The sequence below is a fragment of the Chenopodium quinoa genome, unplaced genomic scaffold (genome assembly GCF_001683475.1).
Source record: "Chenopodium quinoa cultivar QQ74 unplaced genomic scaffold, ASM168347v1, whole genome shotgun sequence".
Classification (NCBI taxonomy): Eukaryota; Viridiplantae; Streptophyta; class Magnoliopsida; order Caryophyllales; family Amaranthaceae; genus Chenopodium; species Chenopodium quinoa.
The window spans coordinates 1,264,031-1,282,509 of NW_018743791.1; the positions used below are offsets into that span (position 1 = coordinate 1,264,031).

The following is an 18,479-nucleotide window of genomic DNA, read 5'->3' on the forward strand; positions in this document are numbered from 1 at the left end:
GAACACATGAAATCCATATACGCGGAATGTATCTGTATACAGTAATACCGTAATACCTACACTCTCTAAATTTCAATTTCAGTGTTTCACCTTCTGAAACGCAAAAACACACATCAAAAGCCAATAAGCAGAGAAAGGAAAATCGAAAATCGTTTTGCGCCAAAGATTAGGAACTTTTCTCTCTTTAATCAAGTAAGAGTTCAACAATGGTGGATTTTCTTGCTTGTATTATTATCATGGGACCGATTATGGCGTGAAGAATTTCAATCCGAAACAGTAATTTTATCCTATTTAAGGTTTGGCAATCTTCACAATTCTTAATTTTAGGGCGAAATTTTTGTATTATGTAAACCTTAAATTTGAGTTCATGCTTAAATATTCATACATTTTTTTTTTGCCGTTATAATTTAGTAGCTAAGAATTGAGATGACACATCTTTTGTTGTTTATTTTGATTGATTTTGTAATAATGATTTCATAGTATGAAACTGTGTTGTAATTTCGCGGATATTTGATTTTGCGACAAAGGAGTTGTAATCATGCTTGATTTCTTGTTAATTATGTATTTATGTTGTTTGTTTGCTGGACTAGAACACTGAATTGCACTCTCATTAGGATTTTTTTACTACAAAAGGACTAAATTTTAAGATATTTATTACTAAGGTTTATGCAGTTTATGAAGTTAATTGCTAAATTTAGATTGCTATTCTCTCCGAATTATACTGTCAGTACTTGGTTCATCATGTTGTAGTAGTAGTTTAATGTTTTATGTATATAGATAATTTATCAAAAGACATACAGTAGCACAATGTTTTAGTTATGTGGTCAATTGCTTTTCCTATAGAGACTAAGAGAGTTGGATAAATAGCAAGATGATGCCGTCGCTTAATGAATCCTCATCGTAAAGATATGGATGTCATTACTGACGGTAACTTAATGCTTTTCGCCGTAGTATAAGGGCCTTTGTTTTCGCCCCCCATCTTAACAATCTAGGAGCTTGCCTTTTCTGATTTAGTGTTTCCACTTTTTATTTTGAGGAAAATAAGAAAGGTGCTTCCAAAATTTAGAGATGCCGAGTATATTTTTTGTTAGAAAGTTGTTTCTCTATGCAGGCAATTCAAACTTGAAAATTTTATTCCTTGAATTTATCGAAAATTCTGCAATCATGATGATGCAGGTCTTTGCTTTACATCTTTAATGATGGATCCTGAAAGTTCAGTGCCTGCTGAACCTCCACAAATGCTTCCTCCACCACCTGGAAGTTACGCAAATCGTGAACAACTTATTGAGCATGTTGGAGATTTTGCAATTTCACAAGGATATGTAGTTATCATAAAGAAATCCAGAAAAGATAAAGCAGTAGTACTTGGTTGTGATAGGGGTGGTGTTCATAGGAATAAACGTAAATCTTCAGTGACAGAGTCTGCAGAATGTACTCGTAAACGAAAAATTAGTTCTCGAAATGTTAACTGTCCTTTTGAAGTCATGGGTAAAAATGATGGTGGAATGTGGTATATAATTGTAAAAAATGGAACTCATAACCACGAACCTATGAAGGACATCGCGGAACACCCGGCTGCGCGTCGATTTACTGAGGATGAGGTTTTACGGATCAAAGAGATGACAGAAGCTGGCCTTAAGCCACGTCAGATTTTGAAAAAACTTAGACAGAGCAATCCAGAACTTTTATCTACTCCGAAGCATCTTTACAATGTCAAAACCAAGCTAAGACAAGGAAATTTAACTGGTATGTTCTTGCAGTGCTGACTATTGTCATAAAAAAGCAGAAAGTATATTAGATAATTGTCATATAGAAAAGAATGGCCTTTTGGTTTTTGTTCTTTGAAGCTAGCTTTGTAAGTACTTTTATACTATTATGATATTATCAACTTCAACATGCGGGTATACTTATCTCCGGTCCTAATTATTTATATGCTGCTAAGGATTGTACATGGGAACTATGGGAAGTTAATTGTGCCTGATGATTGCTTATAATAGATTTCATATGAACTTTCTATACCTTTTAAGTGCCTCATTGCCTTTTTAATTTTACAGTCAGAAAATACAAGTCTTTTAAACCTCAGAAAGTGTCAATTGGAAGTGCTCAGGTTCCTGGCAATTCAGTCTCAACTGAGCCATCTTGGAGGCTTCGATTCACGGTAAGCTTACGTTGGCACAATTTCACCAATGTTCTACTCTTTTGCCTTCATGATACAATTCCTGTGGTTAAAACTTACTTTTTTTTGTCACTATCAGAGAATACCTAATTTCATTGGAGGCCAATTTGTAGAGTCACAGTCTACTGCAACAGTCGATATTATAAATCCTGTGAGAGCTGCAATGCAGGCCTTGTTATTGTATCATCTAGTTCTCAAATTGGTCTGCTATTTCTGATCATGACAAAATTTTTTTGGTGTAATATTGCTAGTAGGCTACTCAGAAAGTCGTATCTATACTTTCCTTAACAACCATTGAAGAACTTAAAGCTGCAGTATGTGCAGCGAAATGGGCATTTCCTTCTTGGAGAGATACACCAGTCACATCACGTAAACGTATAGTGTTAAAGCTTCGAGAACTTATTCAGAGGGACATGGTAAGAATGTTCTACCTTCTATATTATTTTGTCAATACAGAAGGTATGATTTTCTCTCCTGTTTATTCCACTAGGATAAACTTGCTGCTACTATTACATCTGAAGGGGGCAAGACACTGAAGGATGCCTATACTGATGTGCATTACAGCCTTGGTGATTGTCATTTTAGATATATTCTTATATTTTCATTCCCTTTAATGATCTATGACTGTGTTTGCAAAATTTTTTGTTTTTAATTGTAGAGGCTTTGGACTGTGCTTGTGGGATGGCAACTCCGCAGATGGGACGATTTGTTTCAAACATATCCAATGAACTCGATATCTATAGCATTAGAGAGCCTCTTGGTGTTTGTGCAGGAATTTGCCTTGCTAATTTTCCTGCCATAATTGCTTTATGGGTATGGATACATGCTTCAGCTGTTAATTTTCACTGCCTGTGTTTTCTGGTTCCAATCTGGGTGATGTGCTTCCCATTGGCTGTTAATGTTTGATGCTCGCCACATTGTTTACTCAAAGCATAATGTAGCATTCTAAAAACCACTTTTGCATACTCAAGTTAACTTGAGAAGTCATGAATGAACTTTTTTGTGCTCCTGGTGAATTACTGTCTCATTTGCTTGTATCTGTTTTGTATTCTTCTGCCTTGCTTTTATCAGGTTTTAAAATTTATTTATCAGTTAGAATTTAAAAGGCTTCTTTTTGAGTTATGATAATATCTTTTTCTTGGATGATGGAGCCTGGAGGCCCCATGACCACACTTTTAACCATGTATTTTTTTTTTTTTTTGGTACAGATGTTTCCTGTGGCAGTTTTGTGTGGTAACACTTTCATTTTGAAGTCTTCAATGAGGGATCCAGGTGGCTGATGCTCTCTTTGTTGTAGGGTATATGTATAATTACTAATATTAGTGTCATGTAGAGCAACTATATCCGGCTAGCATGCTGTGATTTTATTCTTTGGTCAAACTTTTCTAATAATTACTCTCCTTTTCCCTGTATTAATATCTTTTATCAAATTGGTACTTTGTGGTTGGACTTGATGCTGAATTGCTGATGGTCGTTCAGGTGTGTCTATGATCCTCGCGGAGTTGGCTTTAGAAGCTGGTTTGCCGAATGGTGTCCTGAATACAGTCCATGGCACTGATGTACGCTATGAGCCCTCTTAACATGTTTTCTGTCTGTTTATGTTATTAATACTCATTCTGTCCCATATGATTTTTTTTTCCCAAGTATTTTCATCTGCGTCCTAGATTAGTGTTTACACTTCTATTTTACAAAAGGCCCCACTTTTATATTAATACATCTCACTTTCCATTACCAAAAAGTTATGGCCAAACAGTCTCGCATTAAATAATAGAATACCCTACTATCTTAGTATCTTTTATCACGTCTACTTTTTCATTAAAATACTATTTCACTGCTTCCACATCTACTTTTCCTCTAATATAACAACTGGTAACGAAACAACAAGTTATTACTTCCTCCGTTCCTTTTTGTTGGTTACTCTTTTACCATTTTACTCAATGTAACCAACAAATAGGAACAGAGGGAGTACCTAAAACAATATAACATGATAAGTGTCAAAACTAATGTGGAACGGAGGGAGTAATATTGTAATATTTTACTATATGTCCTTTGTTTTAAACATAATTGATTTTGCTGGCAAATATGCTCTAGAATGCCAGATGTACACTGTACACGATGATATCTTAAGCTTCACTTGTGGAATTTTTTTAGTGAGCCTATGTTCATCACCTTAGCATCTGTTTCCTGTTTCAATTTATGACACGTGTGCCCTTGATTCTATTATGTTATTTTGTGCCAGGACGTTGTCAGTGCTATTTGTGATGATGATGATGTAAAAGCTGTAACAGTTGCTGCTTCTAAAGCAGTAAGTTAATCATTCTTGGAGTTTTTGCATGTATAATTGGTGTTGGTGACTTGATGTAGTTAGCAGCATACTACCCTACTAGACATTCTACTTATTTCCTTCAAGCTTCAATTTTTGTTGATGAATTGTATGTTTTTTTTTATTCAAGTATGGCTTGCATGTGCACTCAAGAGCATCTGCTAAAGGGAAGAGAGTTCAGGTTAGTGAATCAACTAACTATGTAAAGTGTGTTGCATGTATATCACTTGGGGATAATCATTACTGAAAACTGATTCCTTATCATTTCTAGTCTTATACAGAAGGGAGAAGTCATATGGTTGTCATGCCTGATGCAAATACAGATGCTACTTTAAATGCTCTTGTTCCTGTGGCTTTTAAATCTGAAGGAGAAAGGTGCTTTGCACTTAGTACTGTGATATTTGTCGGAGACTCGAAGCCATGGTATAGTACTGTTTTTTTGTGCTTGAATTTTCTTCCTCTGGCTGCCTGGTTCATCCATGGCTTGTGTGTTTTGAGCAATGTCCAGTCATTGATTTGCCTTTTTATTAAGTGTTTCCACTGACAAATAATTCTTCACACTTAAGATTTTCTTAAGTTGCTTCAGCTGATAAGAGAACTTGGTTTACTCGGACTCATTCACTTATTTCACTTGTGTCTATGTGTCAGAGTCAGGTTTTTTTTAAAAAAAAAATTCGGTGCTACTCATGTCTGAGTGTTGGAGGATGTAATCGATATACTCCAGGCTTAATGAAGAGTCCTAGTAACAATATTTACCCCTTGTTTTTGGTGTATGTCTGCTGGCCCAGCATGTTATTTCTAAACTATACATTATTTAGTTTTTCTTAGGAATTTCTTGAAGTACTTCAGAAAAAAAAAGGAATTTTTTGGATTCTGTTCCTTAATCTGACTTTTCTTTTTTAATTTCCAGGGAATGCAAATTGGTAGAACAGGCGAAGGTGCTCAATGTAAATGCTGGTACTGAACCAGATGCAGACATCGGTCCGGTGATGAGTAAGCAGGTGAGGACTATTAAATGTCTTGGGAATACTTTCCTTCACTTATTCTCTAACCATTATTCTTTTCCTGATGTTAATTTGGTTATTCACTTATTCTTGCACTGTTAACCTTTCAAAGGGAATTCACCTTTTATTTATTTATTTTAATTATAGCATAGTGAATGCCACCCATGCAATTATAGGCCTTACACCATTGTCAAAGCAAGTATATGCAGGATGATTACATGCTCGATCTTTTTAACTCAGAGTACTTTAGAAGAGCACACACACACACAACACCCCCCCCCCCCAACTTCATTTTTTCCTCTTATCACCTCTTCTTTCATGGATGTTCAATTGCTTGGTTACTCAAGCAAAGATGTTTCTCTTTTTCTGATGGAAGCCGAACATAATACCCTGTAACTTTCATTGGAGTCATACACAACCCACAATATATGAAGAGTTTTGTTCTCTAGAAAAGCTTTTTCTGTGTTTGTTCTTTTACATGTATAGTTCAGAGGTCTATATTCTTTTTCCACTAAGAGGTTGGAGGGACTATAGAGAAATGGGGAGGTTAATATATTATTTGTCCTGAGGGGTTGCTGTATGTTTCATACTGCTTGAATTGAAAGAATGCTAGGGAAAGGAAATTGAAAGGGAGAAAGGTCATTGAATGAAGTTTATGAAATAGACTTTATGATTGATTTGATTTCTATGAAAATGTTTACTTGTTTAGTGTTTGTCTGAGGAGTTTTTGGTGATAATTTTATGCTATATAAACCTACTTGTTCAAAGGACATGATTGGTTTTTTTTTTTTTTTTTTTTTTTTTTTTTTTTTTTTTGGGGGGGGGGGAAGTGTTTCTGTGGTATAAACTATAAACCTACTTGTTTTGAAGTATACGATATTTTCTTAACCTGTTTGGTAAGAGAGTACAGTTTAGTAACCATGACATTATTTACTCCTTCCTCGCACTTAAGCTCAGGTTGCTTGTGTTGTTGGCCAGCTTATAACTGTAGGAACTGCCTCCTAAGTCAAATAGTAAATCAGTAAATTGAGTTTTTTGTGCAAATATTTGGACACTGAAGATTTGTCTTGCAATGATGTTGCCTAAATTAAGTAACTTATAAAATTCTGTATTTTCAATGAGTAGTTTCGCCTATTCAATGACACATTTTTTCATGTTCCAGGAAAAGGACAAGATATGCAAATTGATAGAAAGTGCTATTGAAAGGGGTGCCCGACTCATTCTTGATGGCAGAAACATCATGGTATGAAGTTGTTGATTTTTTTAATTCAAAAAGTAATAATTTTTTTTTTTGGGAAGACAAGAGATAAAATCAGCAGGACTCTTTAATAGACCTAATACCAATACTTCATATTATATACAAGTAGTATAGCGTATAGAATTTTCACTCTCGTATGAGTCATGTCTATTTTATTCATTGTTGGTCTTTGTTGTTCAAAATTTTCGTTGTTATTCATGTTTTGTTTAAACACTTGTGTAAATTTCCACCCATAAACACTGAAGTAAATTTCCACCCATTAAATAAAAATCTAGCTTGCCCTGTCTTAACTAAAGGAAATGTGTATGTCATTGATAGTTGATATTTATGTTCTTTGATATGTTTACTGGGAAAGCTGGGAAGAGATATCTGGAACATGATCTGCCTGTGAAAATCATGTCAGTCTCTGTTAATTTTTGGTATATAGATAGAGTTTTTTTGCTAACTTTTAGGAGTTTACAAAACTTCTGTAGTCTTAATACTCTTAAATGATAAATGACTGGCTTTGGCGGGTGGATACATGTACTAGGCTACTAGCTTTACTTTTGGAGTTTGCCATATCTTGGCTCTTGTTTTTATTTGCTGGGTTAGCGAGGTTGCTCATTTGTTTCAAAGCTTGGAGCACCCTTCTTTTATAGTTCACCTCAGGTGCAAGATATGTGTCAGTTGTGTAGGGACGTGGGGTGCAAGCTAGTAAGCTACCTATGTATTACTTTGATGCAGAGTTCAAATCTGCTGATATTAGTTTCATTTCTTGCCGCTTTTTCAAACTTCATCTGGCTAAAAGTATGAAATATTTATGTGTCAATCTTCCTTATTTTAACCCCTCCTTTTATTAAGTTATTGCTATTATTATTATTGTTTTTTTTTTTTTTTTTGATTTTTAATTTTTATTTTTATTTTGATTTTAGTTTTTTTAATTTCCCACTTGTGTCAAGCACTCAAGCAATCAACATCCAAAATGCATAGAAATTTTAGTCTGGTTAACTTCAACAAAAGCAATGACCTGAATCACTTTGTTGTATGACAGGGTAACTGCCAAGGTCTATCTGGTTTATTTTGTTTGATGCTTACATGCTTTTATATTATTGAAACTTTCCCTTTTCTTTTCTGATGGGTTATCTCGTTTTTATGTCGTGGGCTCATGGCAGAGTTTAGCTAGCTTTTTTCTTATATTTCTTACTTAACTTCACTGGATGGTTTTTGTAGGTTTCTGGATATCAGCAGGGTAATTTTATTGGCCCAACTATTGTATGTGATGTCACTGCAGATATGGAATGCTTCAGGGTACATATATTGGCACTTTGGTGGTTTAAGTCTTATAACTATATATAATTGAGGTTTGGACAATTAATGATCGATTCGTCTGATACTGTTAATATATTGCAGGAGAAGATGTATGGGCCCGTTCTTCTCTGTATGCAGGTGCAATTATGTGTTTTGTAAATAAGTTGCATGTTGGTCAATCAAACTGCTCCCTCTTTTCTGAGATTAGCTAACTTCGATACATTCTGTATGTCTATAACAGGTTAAGAGTTTAGAAGAGGCTATTAGCATTATAAATGAATGCAGGTAAGCTGCTACTCCTTGGGCAACTTCAAGTTTTCAGGATGTTAAGTTTGGCTGATTTTATATCAATAAGCAGACATTGTAATGGAGCATCTATATATACGGCATCTGGGGCTTCTGCTAGGCAGTTCCAAACACTAATTGAGGCTTCACAGGTACCGCAGGATTTTCTCTACACCAGTCTACAATGTATTTATACTCCCCCTACATGATAGATGAAGTTTCTATTTTAGGCTGTCCCTGAAATAATCAGTCAGTCTGTCACTATTATTCAAATTTTTTCAAATGATTATCCTGTTATGTCCTTATGGCGATTCATGTTAGCCGACTTCAAATCATTTTGGGACTAAGGCTTTGTTGTTGTTGGTCAAACTGTTAACTTTCCCATACACCTTTAACTAAGATTTCCAATGCAAGACAACATTGTAATGAATATATTGATTGAATGGATGTATGGCGAAATGGTGTTTTCTTCACAGGTTGGCATCAATGTCCCTGTTTCAGTTCGTATGCCTTTCATCTCGTCTGGTGACCCAGAGGCTCCGTTTGCAGGTGAAATGCTATCCGTGCAGAACTTCTTTTATTTATTTTTCCCTTGGAGGAAATGGTATTGTCCATCTTCAATAATGTTATGTTTGTACATCAGCATTATCCAAGACCTGCTAAAGTCACGCCATTGTTTTTATTTCTTACCCATGTACTTTTGCACTATGAAGTTGAGACAAGTTCTTATGTCCTGATTTATTTTCAGGACAAACTGGAGTTCTTTTTTATACTAAACTCAAAACTGTAAGACAACAGTGGAACGATTTTCCAAAGGATGACGAAGGTGTACCAATGTCAGCTTCTCCTACTCCGGAGCAAATGATTGCTTATCAAGAGGGTCTAAATTATGAGCAGAGAATTGAGGGTGTTTGAGTATAGTGTTTTTGTATATAGTGCAAGCTTCATATAACTCTTGGATGTGCCATTGATGCTTCAGGCCAATTTTTTAAAATTCGATGTGCCATTGATGCTGCTGACCCCTAGGACTAGGACCTTGAAAATTTTGTTATTCCATCATTATTCTAATCTGTTTGTTGGGAAAAAATAGTCGCATACACGTTTTTGAGATATTTAAAAATTTCATGAACTTTTTGGAGTAGTTATAGCTTATGATTGGATTTCTTACCTTAGGAAAGGAGAAATTGCAATGAACAGAAGAATTCTCAAAAAAAAAAAAAATAATAATGTCATGTTTATTGTATAATTAATGATATTTTTTTGTAATTTTTTAAAATTTTGACCATTGAACACTACTTGGTACATTCGGACAAAGGAGTATGAGAATTTATGTGTTGCAATTATTTAGGCCTGTTCTCATTGACTGAACTGAACTGAATTAATTAGAGCTGAACTGAAATGAATATTTTATAATACACATTGATTAATTTCAGTTTAGCTCCAATCAGTTCAGTTTAGTTCAGCTCCAAATTCCTTCTCTAATAAAATATTTATTTCAACTCTATTTAGCTCCAATCAGTTCATCTCACCTCAGTTTAATAAATCAAAACAAGCCCTAAATCAAATACTAGTATGTCACCAAATCAAGCAAATGATAACTATGTCACATTTAATTTTTCTTGATTTCTATTTCCCTCGAAAGTCTAGGTGGATTCATCGTCATCAACCTCATCAATTAGAATTTTATATTTTCACCTAAAACTAAATTAAACAAAAACTTTGAATCTGAACCATCTGATTTCCTGTCAATGCTTCATAACCGCACGATTTTCTTCCAAAAAATTGCTTTGATCACTAGTCTCTTTACTAATTTCATAATTTCATTTCAACAACCTAAAAAAAAAAATTATTTAAGAAATTCAGACACTAACTTCGTTTCGTCGTTCTTCAATTCTCTCTCCTCAAAAATCAGTGAAGATGCTTCAATTCTCACTTCAACGAGGTAATTTTAAGCATTTTATCCCTTTAATTTTAATTCTTTTATTTTGTTCGATTGATTTTGTTCAAGTTTTTAGTCTAATTTCATATTTAGTTTGGATTATTGTTGTGTAAATCAATTTGTTGATGATTTAATTCAATTTTTTTTTTCCCTCAAAAATGTTAGCGAAAAACATGAAATTGTTGCGACCTCAATTGTTTGCTCTCAAGTATTCGACTGCAACTAAAGCATCTAGTCAGCATCCCAAACCTTCGGTAATTTCTATGTTTTTTTTTATATTTAATTTAATTCTTTTTTTTTTTTAATTTAATTATGTTGTTATGCGTTTGTTTAAATTGAAATTTTGGAGGAAATTAGTTGAGTCACTGTTTCATTCCTTGAAGATTCTTAATTATTGAAGCTGGAATCGTTTTAGTGAGGTTTAGTCGAGGGGAAGATCATAAGTGTGTATACTGCAAAATCCATTTTTGACGTATCTTGAAAGAACATATTTCCTCCATTCTTTAAGTATTGCAACGTTGTGGCTTTCATGTTTATTTATCAATCCACAACTTTGATCATGAATATTTTTACTTATCAATCGGTAAAAATTGATTCTTTAAAGTTGATGTCTTGAAAATATATGTTAAGACTAATGCAAAAACATTTTACGAAATAACAAATGTTTTTGTATACTCATAAATTATGACAATGAATTAATTTATGGTCAAATTAGTACTTGTATATGAAAAGTGTAAAAGTCAAAACGTTGCAATATTAAAGGATGGAGTAAGTATATGTTAAAATTGTAATCTTAAATTACAGCACTAATCAAAATGTGTACATTAGCCTCATACACAATGTGAGAAATATGGCAAAACAAGTTAATGAAGATATTGATCTAGTACAATATTTTACAAATTGTAAAACTTGGTATTGTAATTTCTTGGTTGAACTTGAATGAAGCCGTAGACTTGTTCACTTTCTTTGATAAGTAAACTTATTATAAAGAAGATGATTGTTATTTGACTTTCTTATAAGTCTATTGGATTGTTCCTATACATTGCAGTAGGATGGGAACTCTATAATTCTCAATTTCGATCATGTGTGTTGATCTTTCGAGGAAAAAGTCATCCCTCCATGTTTTTGATAAAAATTGTATTAGAAGAAGGATGACAATTATTTGATAACACAAAACTGTATTGGAGGGTAGGGGACGGAGGGGGTATGGGGGGTGCTAAGCCGCTAAGGAGTAATGTTTATTTTCTGCTCAGAATTGTTACTCTTGTAGATCACATACTGTGCGTTGCTGACTTACCATTTTGTATCCTAATATTGATGTAAGAGGACTCCTCTACTGATTGGAGGCAAGTTCATTGAGTCCCAAGCAGCTGAATCAATTGATGTTCTAAATCCGGTAATCTCTTAACTTATTTCTTTGTTTTTCTTGTTGGTTTTTAAAAAAGTGTTTTTTTTTCTTAGTTCAGTTTAGAAACTTATTGTTCCTCATATTTTACCATTCCCTCCCCCTTTTGGTCAGGCAACACAAGAAGTTGTCTCTCAAGTTCCATTGACTACAAAAGAGGAGTTCAATGCTGCAGTATCTGCAGCGAAACATGCTTTTCCGTCATGGAGAAACACACCAGTTACACCTCGTCAGCGCATAATGTTCAAGCTACAAGAACTTATCAGGAGAGATATGGTAATATCAAGGATTATTCATTCCCCATTATCTTATCGTTATATAAATATTTTATTTTTATGGAGTTCCTCTTCTAAATGCTGCTGTACTCATATTTCAGGACAAGCTCGCCTTGAATATTACCACTGAACAAGAAAGACACTCAAATATGCCCAAGGAGATGTTATTCGTGGATTAGGTTGGTGATTTGATTTTGACTTGTTTATAGTTTGGCATAAGCCACTACTTGGTATTCTAATATTTGAATTTCAAAAACTTTCTTTAGAGGTGGTGGAGCATGTATGCGGCATGGGGACACTTCAAATGGGAGAATATGTTTCCAATGTTTCACATGGTATTGATACTTACAGCATTAGAGAACCTCTTGGTGTTTGTGCTGGCATATGTCCCTTTAACTTTCCTGCAATGGTCCCTTTATGGGTAAGAAATAATTCAGTATCCAATGTTGTTACATAAACTATTTGTAGATGGATTTTGTTTACGGTAGGAAGTAGAGCTCTTATTCCATATATTCCTCCTTTTGACATATAGCCTATGTACAATATACATTATTATTTGATTGTTAACCAATGACATTTTGGCAATCTATAGAAAGTAAATTTATTTTCTTGAATAACAATGTTGAGGGAAACTTACTATATTCCCTTTTTTAAAAGAAAATTAAAATGGTTTAGAATATACTTGTATTTTGATGAAATGGTTCATATTGAAGAACCTCCGAGTGCGTTCTTTTAGTAATTGATCATTGTACAATGTACATGTAATCTGCTGCTCTTTGTTTACCAGAGATGCATACTAAAAAGTAAAAAGTAAAAAGTATTATTAATTGGTTTTCAATATGCTGTAAGTTGTAGCACAAAGGAGTTATATGTTGGTTTTGTTTGGGCCTTTTGGACTGGGACATGATCCAGCCCTCATGATAGAATGCCGTGGAAATCCTTGTATGATCATTTTAGTTAAATGACTTATATCTATAGGTTCAGTAACGTAATAGCAAATATCAGGAAATGGTTTGACATTCAACTTCCTTGTGATACTTTTACATATTTAGTTCACGATTTCATTTTATTTTTTATTTTTTTGAAGTTTCTTGTCTAGAGAACTTGAGTTTTCCACAATCTTTCTAAGCTGTGTTTTTGTAGTTAGTTGCCTCTTTAGTCCATACAAGTTTGTGAAGGAGAGAAACATTGTTTTTTTTTTAACATGCTAATAATGTGATACTTTTCTCAGATGCTTCCAGTGGCCATTGCTTCTGGCAATACCTTCATTTTAAAACCATCAGAAAAAGACCCAGGTGATACTTCTGTTCCTTCTACCATTCATGTAGAATTCTGAATTTTTTTCCTTGTAATTATTTGCATTATTATGTGGTGCAATTCTTCAAATTTTAGTCGGTTCTGTCATTGCACTGACAATTTGTTTGGTCTTCCTATGACATCATGATGCTGTATATCTTTAAATGTCTTCTGTTTACAATTAGTGTGTTGTATGAATTTAAAGAAGTTTATTTTTGTCAACTTGTGTAAACACTTTACAAAATTTGATGATTATTATTTCCCAAACATCAGTTGAAGTATTCTTCATATGTACTTTTCTGTTCATATCTGTACCTAACTTGAATTTTCATGTGCGCCCCTGGGATGCTTAATGAATTCTATTGGGATTCATTTTCTGTCCTATACATCTGTGTAAATTTTTTGACTCTCTTGTATAGATTTTTCATGCTTTTAATTTTTTAATGCATGAGGATCGCTAAGGATTGACTGTACTGTTTCACTAATTTTGCCCGCTTAAGTCCTGGTTTTATTTTTCTTTATAGGGGCTTCTGTTATGCTAGCCGAGTTGGCTATGGAAGCAGGTCTACCTGATGGTGTCTTAAATATTGTTCATGGAACTCATGTATGCCTTTTCGATTTTACTTCTTCCTTTTATCTTTTCGCATGATATGCAAGTGTAAAAACTGTCTATTTGGTTGTTTTCATGAAGCTTCCATGAAGTATTTTCCTCTGCATCTATATTTGATTGTTTCCTTTTTTAATTTCTTTTTCTAGGGTGGAGAGAAGGCAATGGGATAGGGACACTTTCCTTTCCAGTGTTGCTAAATGATGTACTTCACACTTTGCTCCCACCATTGTTGATGTAACTTATTGTGCTTTGATACAAGACATTGTCAATTCTATATGTGATGATGACGATATTGGAGCCATATCATTTGTCGGTTCTAATAATGTAAGTATATTTTTGACTTTTTAAAATTACTTAAGATACCCTAGAAATATTGGCTATTTGTTATAATTACTTTTTGGTACCATAGTATTCACTTTAATCTAAATTTACATGCTATCAGTTTCTTCAAGATCTTCTGTAGAATATATGTCTGTAACTCTGTATGTCCCTTATGTACTGGCAATTTTTTTTAAGTCACATAAGCTTTTGTAAGTCAAACTAGGTGAATCTGGGCCTTAATTTCTATTTTATTTGGTTCTTTTAATCTTATAAAATTTTGATGGCTCATTTTTCTCTGTGGTCTGAAGGCTGGCATGCATATTTATGGAAAAGCATCAGCTAAAGGAAAGCGTGTTCAGGTTTATAAAAATCACGTGATTCATGCAGAAATCTAATCATCTGCCTAATTGTTTTGTTAATAGCTAACTGACTTCTGCTTCTGTATTGACCAGTCTAACATGGGTGCCAAAAATCATGCCATTGTCTTGCCTGATGCAAATATTGATGCAACCACAAATGCACTTATTGCTGCTGGATTTGGTTCTGCGGGTCAGAGGTGCATGGCTTTATCCACTGTGGTCTTCATTGGAGACATAAAGACATGGTACTTTAATGCTAACCTTATTCTATATGGTTTTTGTATCCCAGTCAAATCATCCTAATCCCATAGTGTACAGACGTATGTGTTTGGGCTAAAGGTCAATTGCATAAGGTCTCTTGATATTGTACCAAATACCTTTTACTGCATGTGTTGTGCTTGTTATTTCGATCTGTTGGAAATACTGTTTCTGCATTTCTTTTGGTTTAAGACCACATGACCTATCCATCAAGTTTTTAGGTTTCCATTATAACACCTCCTAGCAGTGTTACTTTCACTCACAAGTCACAAGCTAATGAGTTATTAGTCTTTCCTAAATTTGCTTCATGGTTTTGCTAGAAATAATATGGATGATGGTCTGTGAAATATTTAAAAGAAATCTGTCATGCATTTTGGAATATGCCTTTCTTATTATGAAAAGTTTTTATATTAGTTATTTAATCAATCATATCTTAATTTTGTTAGGGAAAACAAGTTGGTCAAGGCTGCCAAAGCACTAAAAGTAAATGTGGGAACAGCACCTGATGCTGACCTTGGTCCAGTCATAAGCAAGCAGGTATTGATCCAGTTCTGTAGCTGCAGCCTGTGGCACCTATTATAGAGTTAGCCCTAAATGTAGATTGTCTAAAATTTCTAACACAAGAAACCCTTGTTTCAAAGAATTTCTGTTGTATGCTATTATGTTGCCCATGCTGTGCAGAAGCTTAAAATACTTTGTTTAGCAGAACATTTCATTTGATCCATCAGACAGAGATTCAATTTTCTGACATTTGGAATTTTCCTGCTTGGGCTCTTTAAGGGCTTAAACTAAGCCTTAGAAAAAACCTACAGTTTAGTTCAATTAGATCGGACGTAAAGAATTATGGAAAGATGCCAAAGATCCAATGGCTTCAAAGCAAAGATCGTCAAAAAATTAATTCTTGCATTCCCTTATCACGGAGCAGGGTCCAAATCAGTTTCATTTTTTTTTTCCTGTTTATTGTCGGAGTATTCAGGGATTATGACCATTATCATTCTCCTTTTCACTATGCATACATCTGTACGTTATTTGCATTTTAATTATATTCTTCTTATGTAGGTTGATTTCATATTGACAGGCGAAGGAACGAATATGCAAATTGATTCAAAGCGGGGTTGAATCTGGAGGGAGACTAGTACTAGATGGAAGAAACATTGTGGTATGTGTTGGGTTTCCTTAGTTTCATTGGCTTCTATCAATTTGTATCCCACTTTTTTGCTTCACAGTGAGTTGGTTTAAGTTCATGTATGATTAGTCTAGGCTTTGCCTTAAAGTGATGCTAATGAAAATGATCACAAATAAGGTGGTTATAGGCTAATAGGCACCTTAAGGTCATCAAAGAACATCATATTTAGTAGTACTCCATGCATATTGCTGCCTATATCTTTGTTAGATTCCACGTCAATCCAACATTGTAGAGATTGTTGCATCTTTGATAAGGTGCAAAACTTCTGTTAGTTACTTATCTAGTTTTTTGAGCTATTTGAAATAAGTACTGTAAATTCCTAATGCTGATTAGTTTAATTTCTTCTGCCTGGTTTTTTCGGGACAGGTTCCAGGATATGAGAATGGAAATTTTGTAGGTCCTACTATCCTCTCTGATGTCACAACTGAAATGGAGTGTTATAAGGTATTCTTTATCAGCACTCGGTATTCCTCTACTTTAGGAAGGAATTATTTTTTCTTGTCTAATGCAGCATTGTTGAGTTTGTGTTCGCATAACCTTTCTGTTTTGTATGAACAGGAAGAGATTTTTGGACCAATACTTCTTTGCATGCAGGTATAGTAGTTTTTTCTATATCATTTCTGATTTATGTTGAAGCTTCTCCGTTGTAGACTCATTCTTGTGATCTTACACAATTTTTGTAATCAGGCTGACAGTTTGGAAGAAGCCATAAGCATCATTAACAAAAACCAGTAATTACTTCATAGTTCATATTCTCCTTAATTCCTGTTGTAACCTGTAATCTTTTTTTGTCTAGTCACTTGACAATGATCATTTTTCTACCACAGATATGGAAATGGAGCATCCATTTTTACCTCATCAGGAGCCGCTGCAAGGAAATTTCGAACTGAAATTGAGGCTGGGCAGGTAATCAAACTAACCTCTAACAGAATTCTGGTTATATTTTAATACTCTAGGTTTTGGTGAGAGCCTACTATAAACTGGACTGGCGGGCTGTATTCACTTTTTTCATGATTTTATATTTCTATATCTTGTATGACTCAGCCTCCATCTTCACTTTGATTATTCTGTTTTTCCGCTAACAATTGTAGGAATCAAAATTTTGCACTTCTTGAATTTTTGCTGCTTGACCTTCATATTGATCGTAGTGAACTTTCTGTGAATCTTGTATATCAGGTTGGCATTAACGTTCCAATTCCTGTTCCACTTCCGTTCTTCTCATTTACCGGCAGCAAGGCATCATTCGCCGGTGACCTCAATTTTTTTGGTAAGTTGCAGCATCAATGCTCTTGTTATTGTATCTTTTTATGAATTTGTACTCTTCTTGACCGATCCAATTCCCAAAAAAAAAAAATTGACTGAATTCCATCCAACTGTTTGCTTAGTGTTAATACATGAAATCCTTGTGATATTCAGGAAAAGCTGGAGTTCATTTTTATACCCAGCTGAAGACAGTGACTCAGCAATGGAAGGATTTACCAAGTGGTCTCTCTCTAGCTATGCCAACTTCACAAAGGCATAATGAACTTTTCTTGAATAAACATCATGTAAAACAAACATTTCAAGAATTTAATGCAAAAGCCCCTTCTGTTGTCTTATTGCAATTTGTTTATCGAGTCATTTATACTTCCATATTTTTGCAAATTTATTGTCTGCATACCAACATTATTATCATTCACCATCCAAACTTCCAAGCTGATTTCTTTTTTCAAAGCTATATGCAACACATGTCGTGTTTGTAGGCGAAATATTAGTTACCACTTACCACGGTTTGAGTTATTACGAGTTCTTGGCCTTATTATTTGCGCGGACAAGCACCTGGCAAGATTCGAGCCCTAATTCTCAAAAATATAATGGTTTGCGGCATTTTGAGTCAATCTCTTACAATCTCTTACAATATCCGTGGCATGTGGGAAGTGTTAGCCCTGTTAGGTTCTGTTCAACTCTGAATAGACACAACTTTTTCTTGTGTAAAAATAATGAACAATCTACTGACTCATTTAAAAGATTATACGAAGTATTATTGAAACATGCAAATCAATTAAGTGTTCTCAACCAACAATTGCCCCTTGAGATATGAAGGGAAAATAATATGATAGGAAGGGATGCAAATCCAATTAAATATTATAATCTAGAAAATCACCCGGGTCACTAATTAGTTTAGATATTAAATCATAAGACAGTTTTGAATGATATTGTAACTACTCCGTAAATTCTAAAGCGAACTTTTAAATTTGAATATCAAATTAGACATTTGATACGCCGTCTAAGGGCTTGTTCTCATTGACTGAACTTAGCTGAACTGAACTAAATTTATTAGAGCTGAATTGAACTGAATTGAAATGAATATTTTATAAGAGAAAGAAAATTAGGACCTGAACTGAACTGAACTTATTAGAGCTGAAAGGGGTTTTTGAAACACCTAAAAATGAAGTTTATACCCAAAAAAAAAAAAAAAAAAAAAAAAAAAAAAAACGAAAAATACTATGGCCTGTTT

At 34.1% G+C, this 18,479-nt stretch overlaps 1 protein-coding gene and 1 pseudogene across 1 annotated transcript; both read left to right on the forward strand.

Moving 5' to 3' along the window:
- The first annotated feature begins 21 nt into the window (after positions 1 to 21).
- On the forward strand, positions 22 to 9,462 carry LOC110685080 (methylmalonate-semialdehyde dehydrogenase [acylating], mitochondrial-like). Its single transcript, XM_021861545.1, has 20 exons — positions 22 to 296; positions 1,177 to 1,746; positions 2,055 to 2,158; positions 2,256 to 2,327; positions 2,431 to 2,592; positions 2,667 to 2,745; positions 2,835 to 2,989; positions 3,385 to 3,448; positions 3,656 to 3,735; positions 4,416 to 4,481; positions 4,630 to 4,680; positions 4,771 to 4,922; positions 5,410 to 5,500; positions 6,666 to 6,746; positions 7,971 to 8,048; positions 8,151 to 8,186; positions 8,290 to 8,333; positions 8,407 to 8,485; positions 8,810 to 8,882; positions 9,082 to 9,462. The coding sequence occupies exons 2-20, from the start codon at positions 1,197 to 1,199 to the stop codon at positions 9,246 to 9,248; spliced, it is 2,184 nt and encodes a 727-aa protein (XP_021717237.1). The 5' UTR covers positions 22 to 296; positions 1,177 to 1,196; the 3' UTR covers positions 9,249 to 9,462.
- Positions 9,463 to 10,044: 582 nt separating this feature from the next.
- Positions 10,045 to 17,739, forward strand: LOC110685082 (annotated as a pseudogene).
- The last annotated feature ends 740 nt before the right edge of the window (positions 17,740 to 18,479 follow it).

What these genes read in the sequence shown, in the direction of transcription:
- LOC110685080 (XM_021861545.1), top strand. Translation starts at nt 1,197, where the DNA reads ATGATGGATCCTGAAAGTTCAGTGCCTGCTGAACCTCCACAAATGCTT. An exon ending in CTTGGAGGCTTCGATTCACG is followed by an intron (nt 2,159 to 2,255) that starts GTAAGCTTACGT and finishes TGTCACTATCAG; the next exon opens with AGAATACCTAATTTCATTGG. An exon ending in CACTAATTGAGGCTTCACAG is followed by an intron (nt 8,486 to 8,809) that starts GTACCGCAGGAT and finishes TTTTCTTCACAG; the next exon opens with GTTGGCATCAATGTCCCTGT.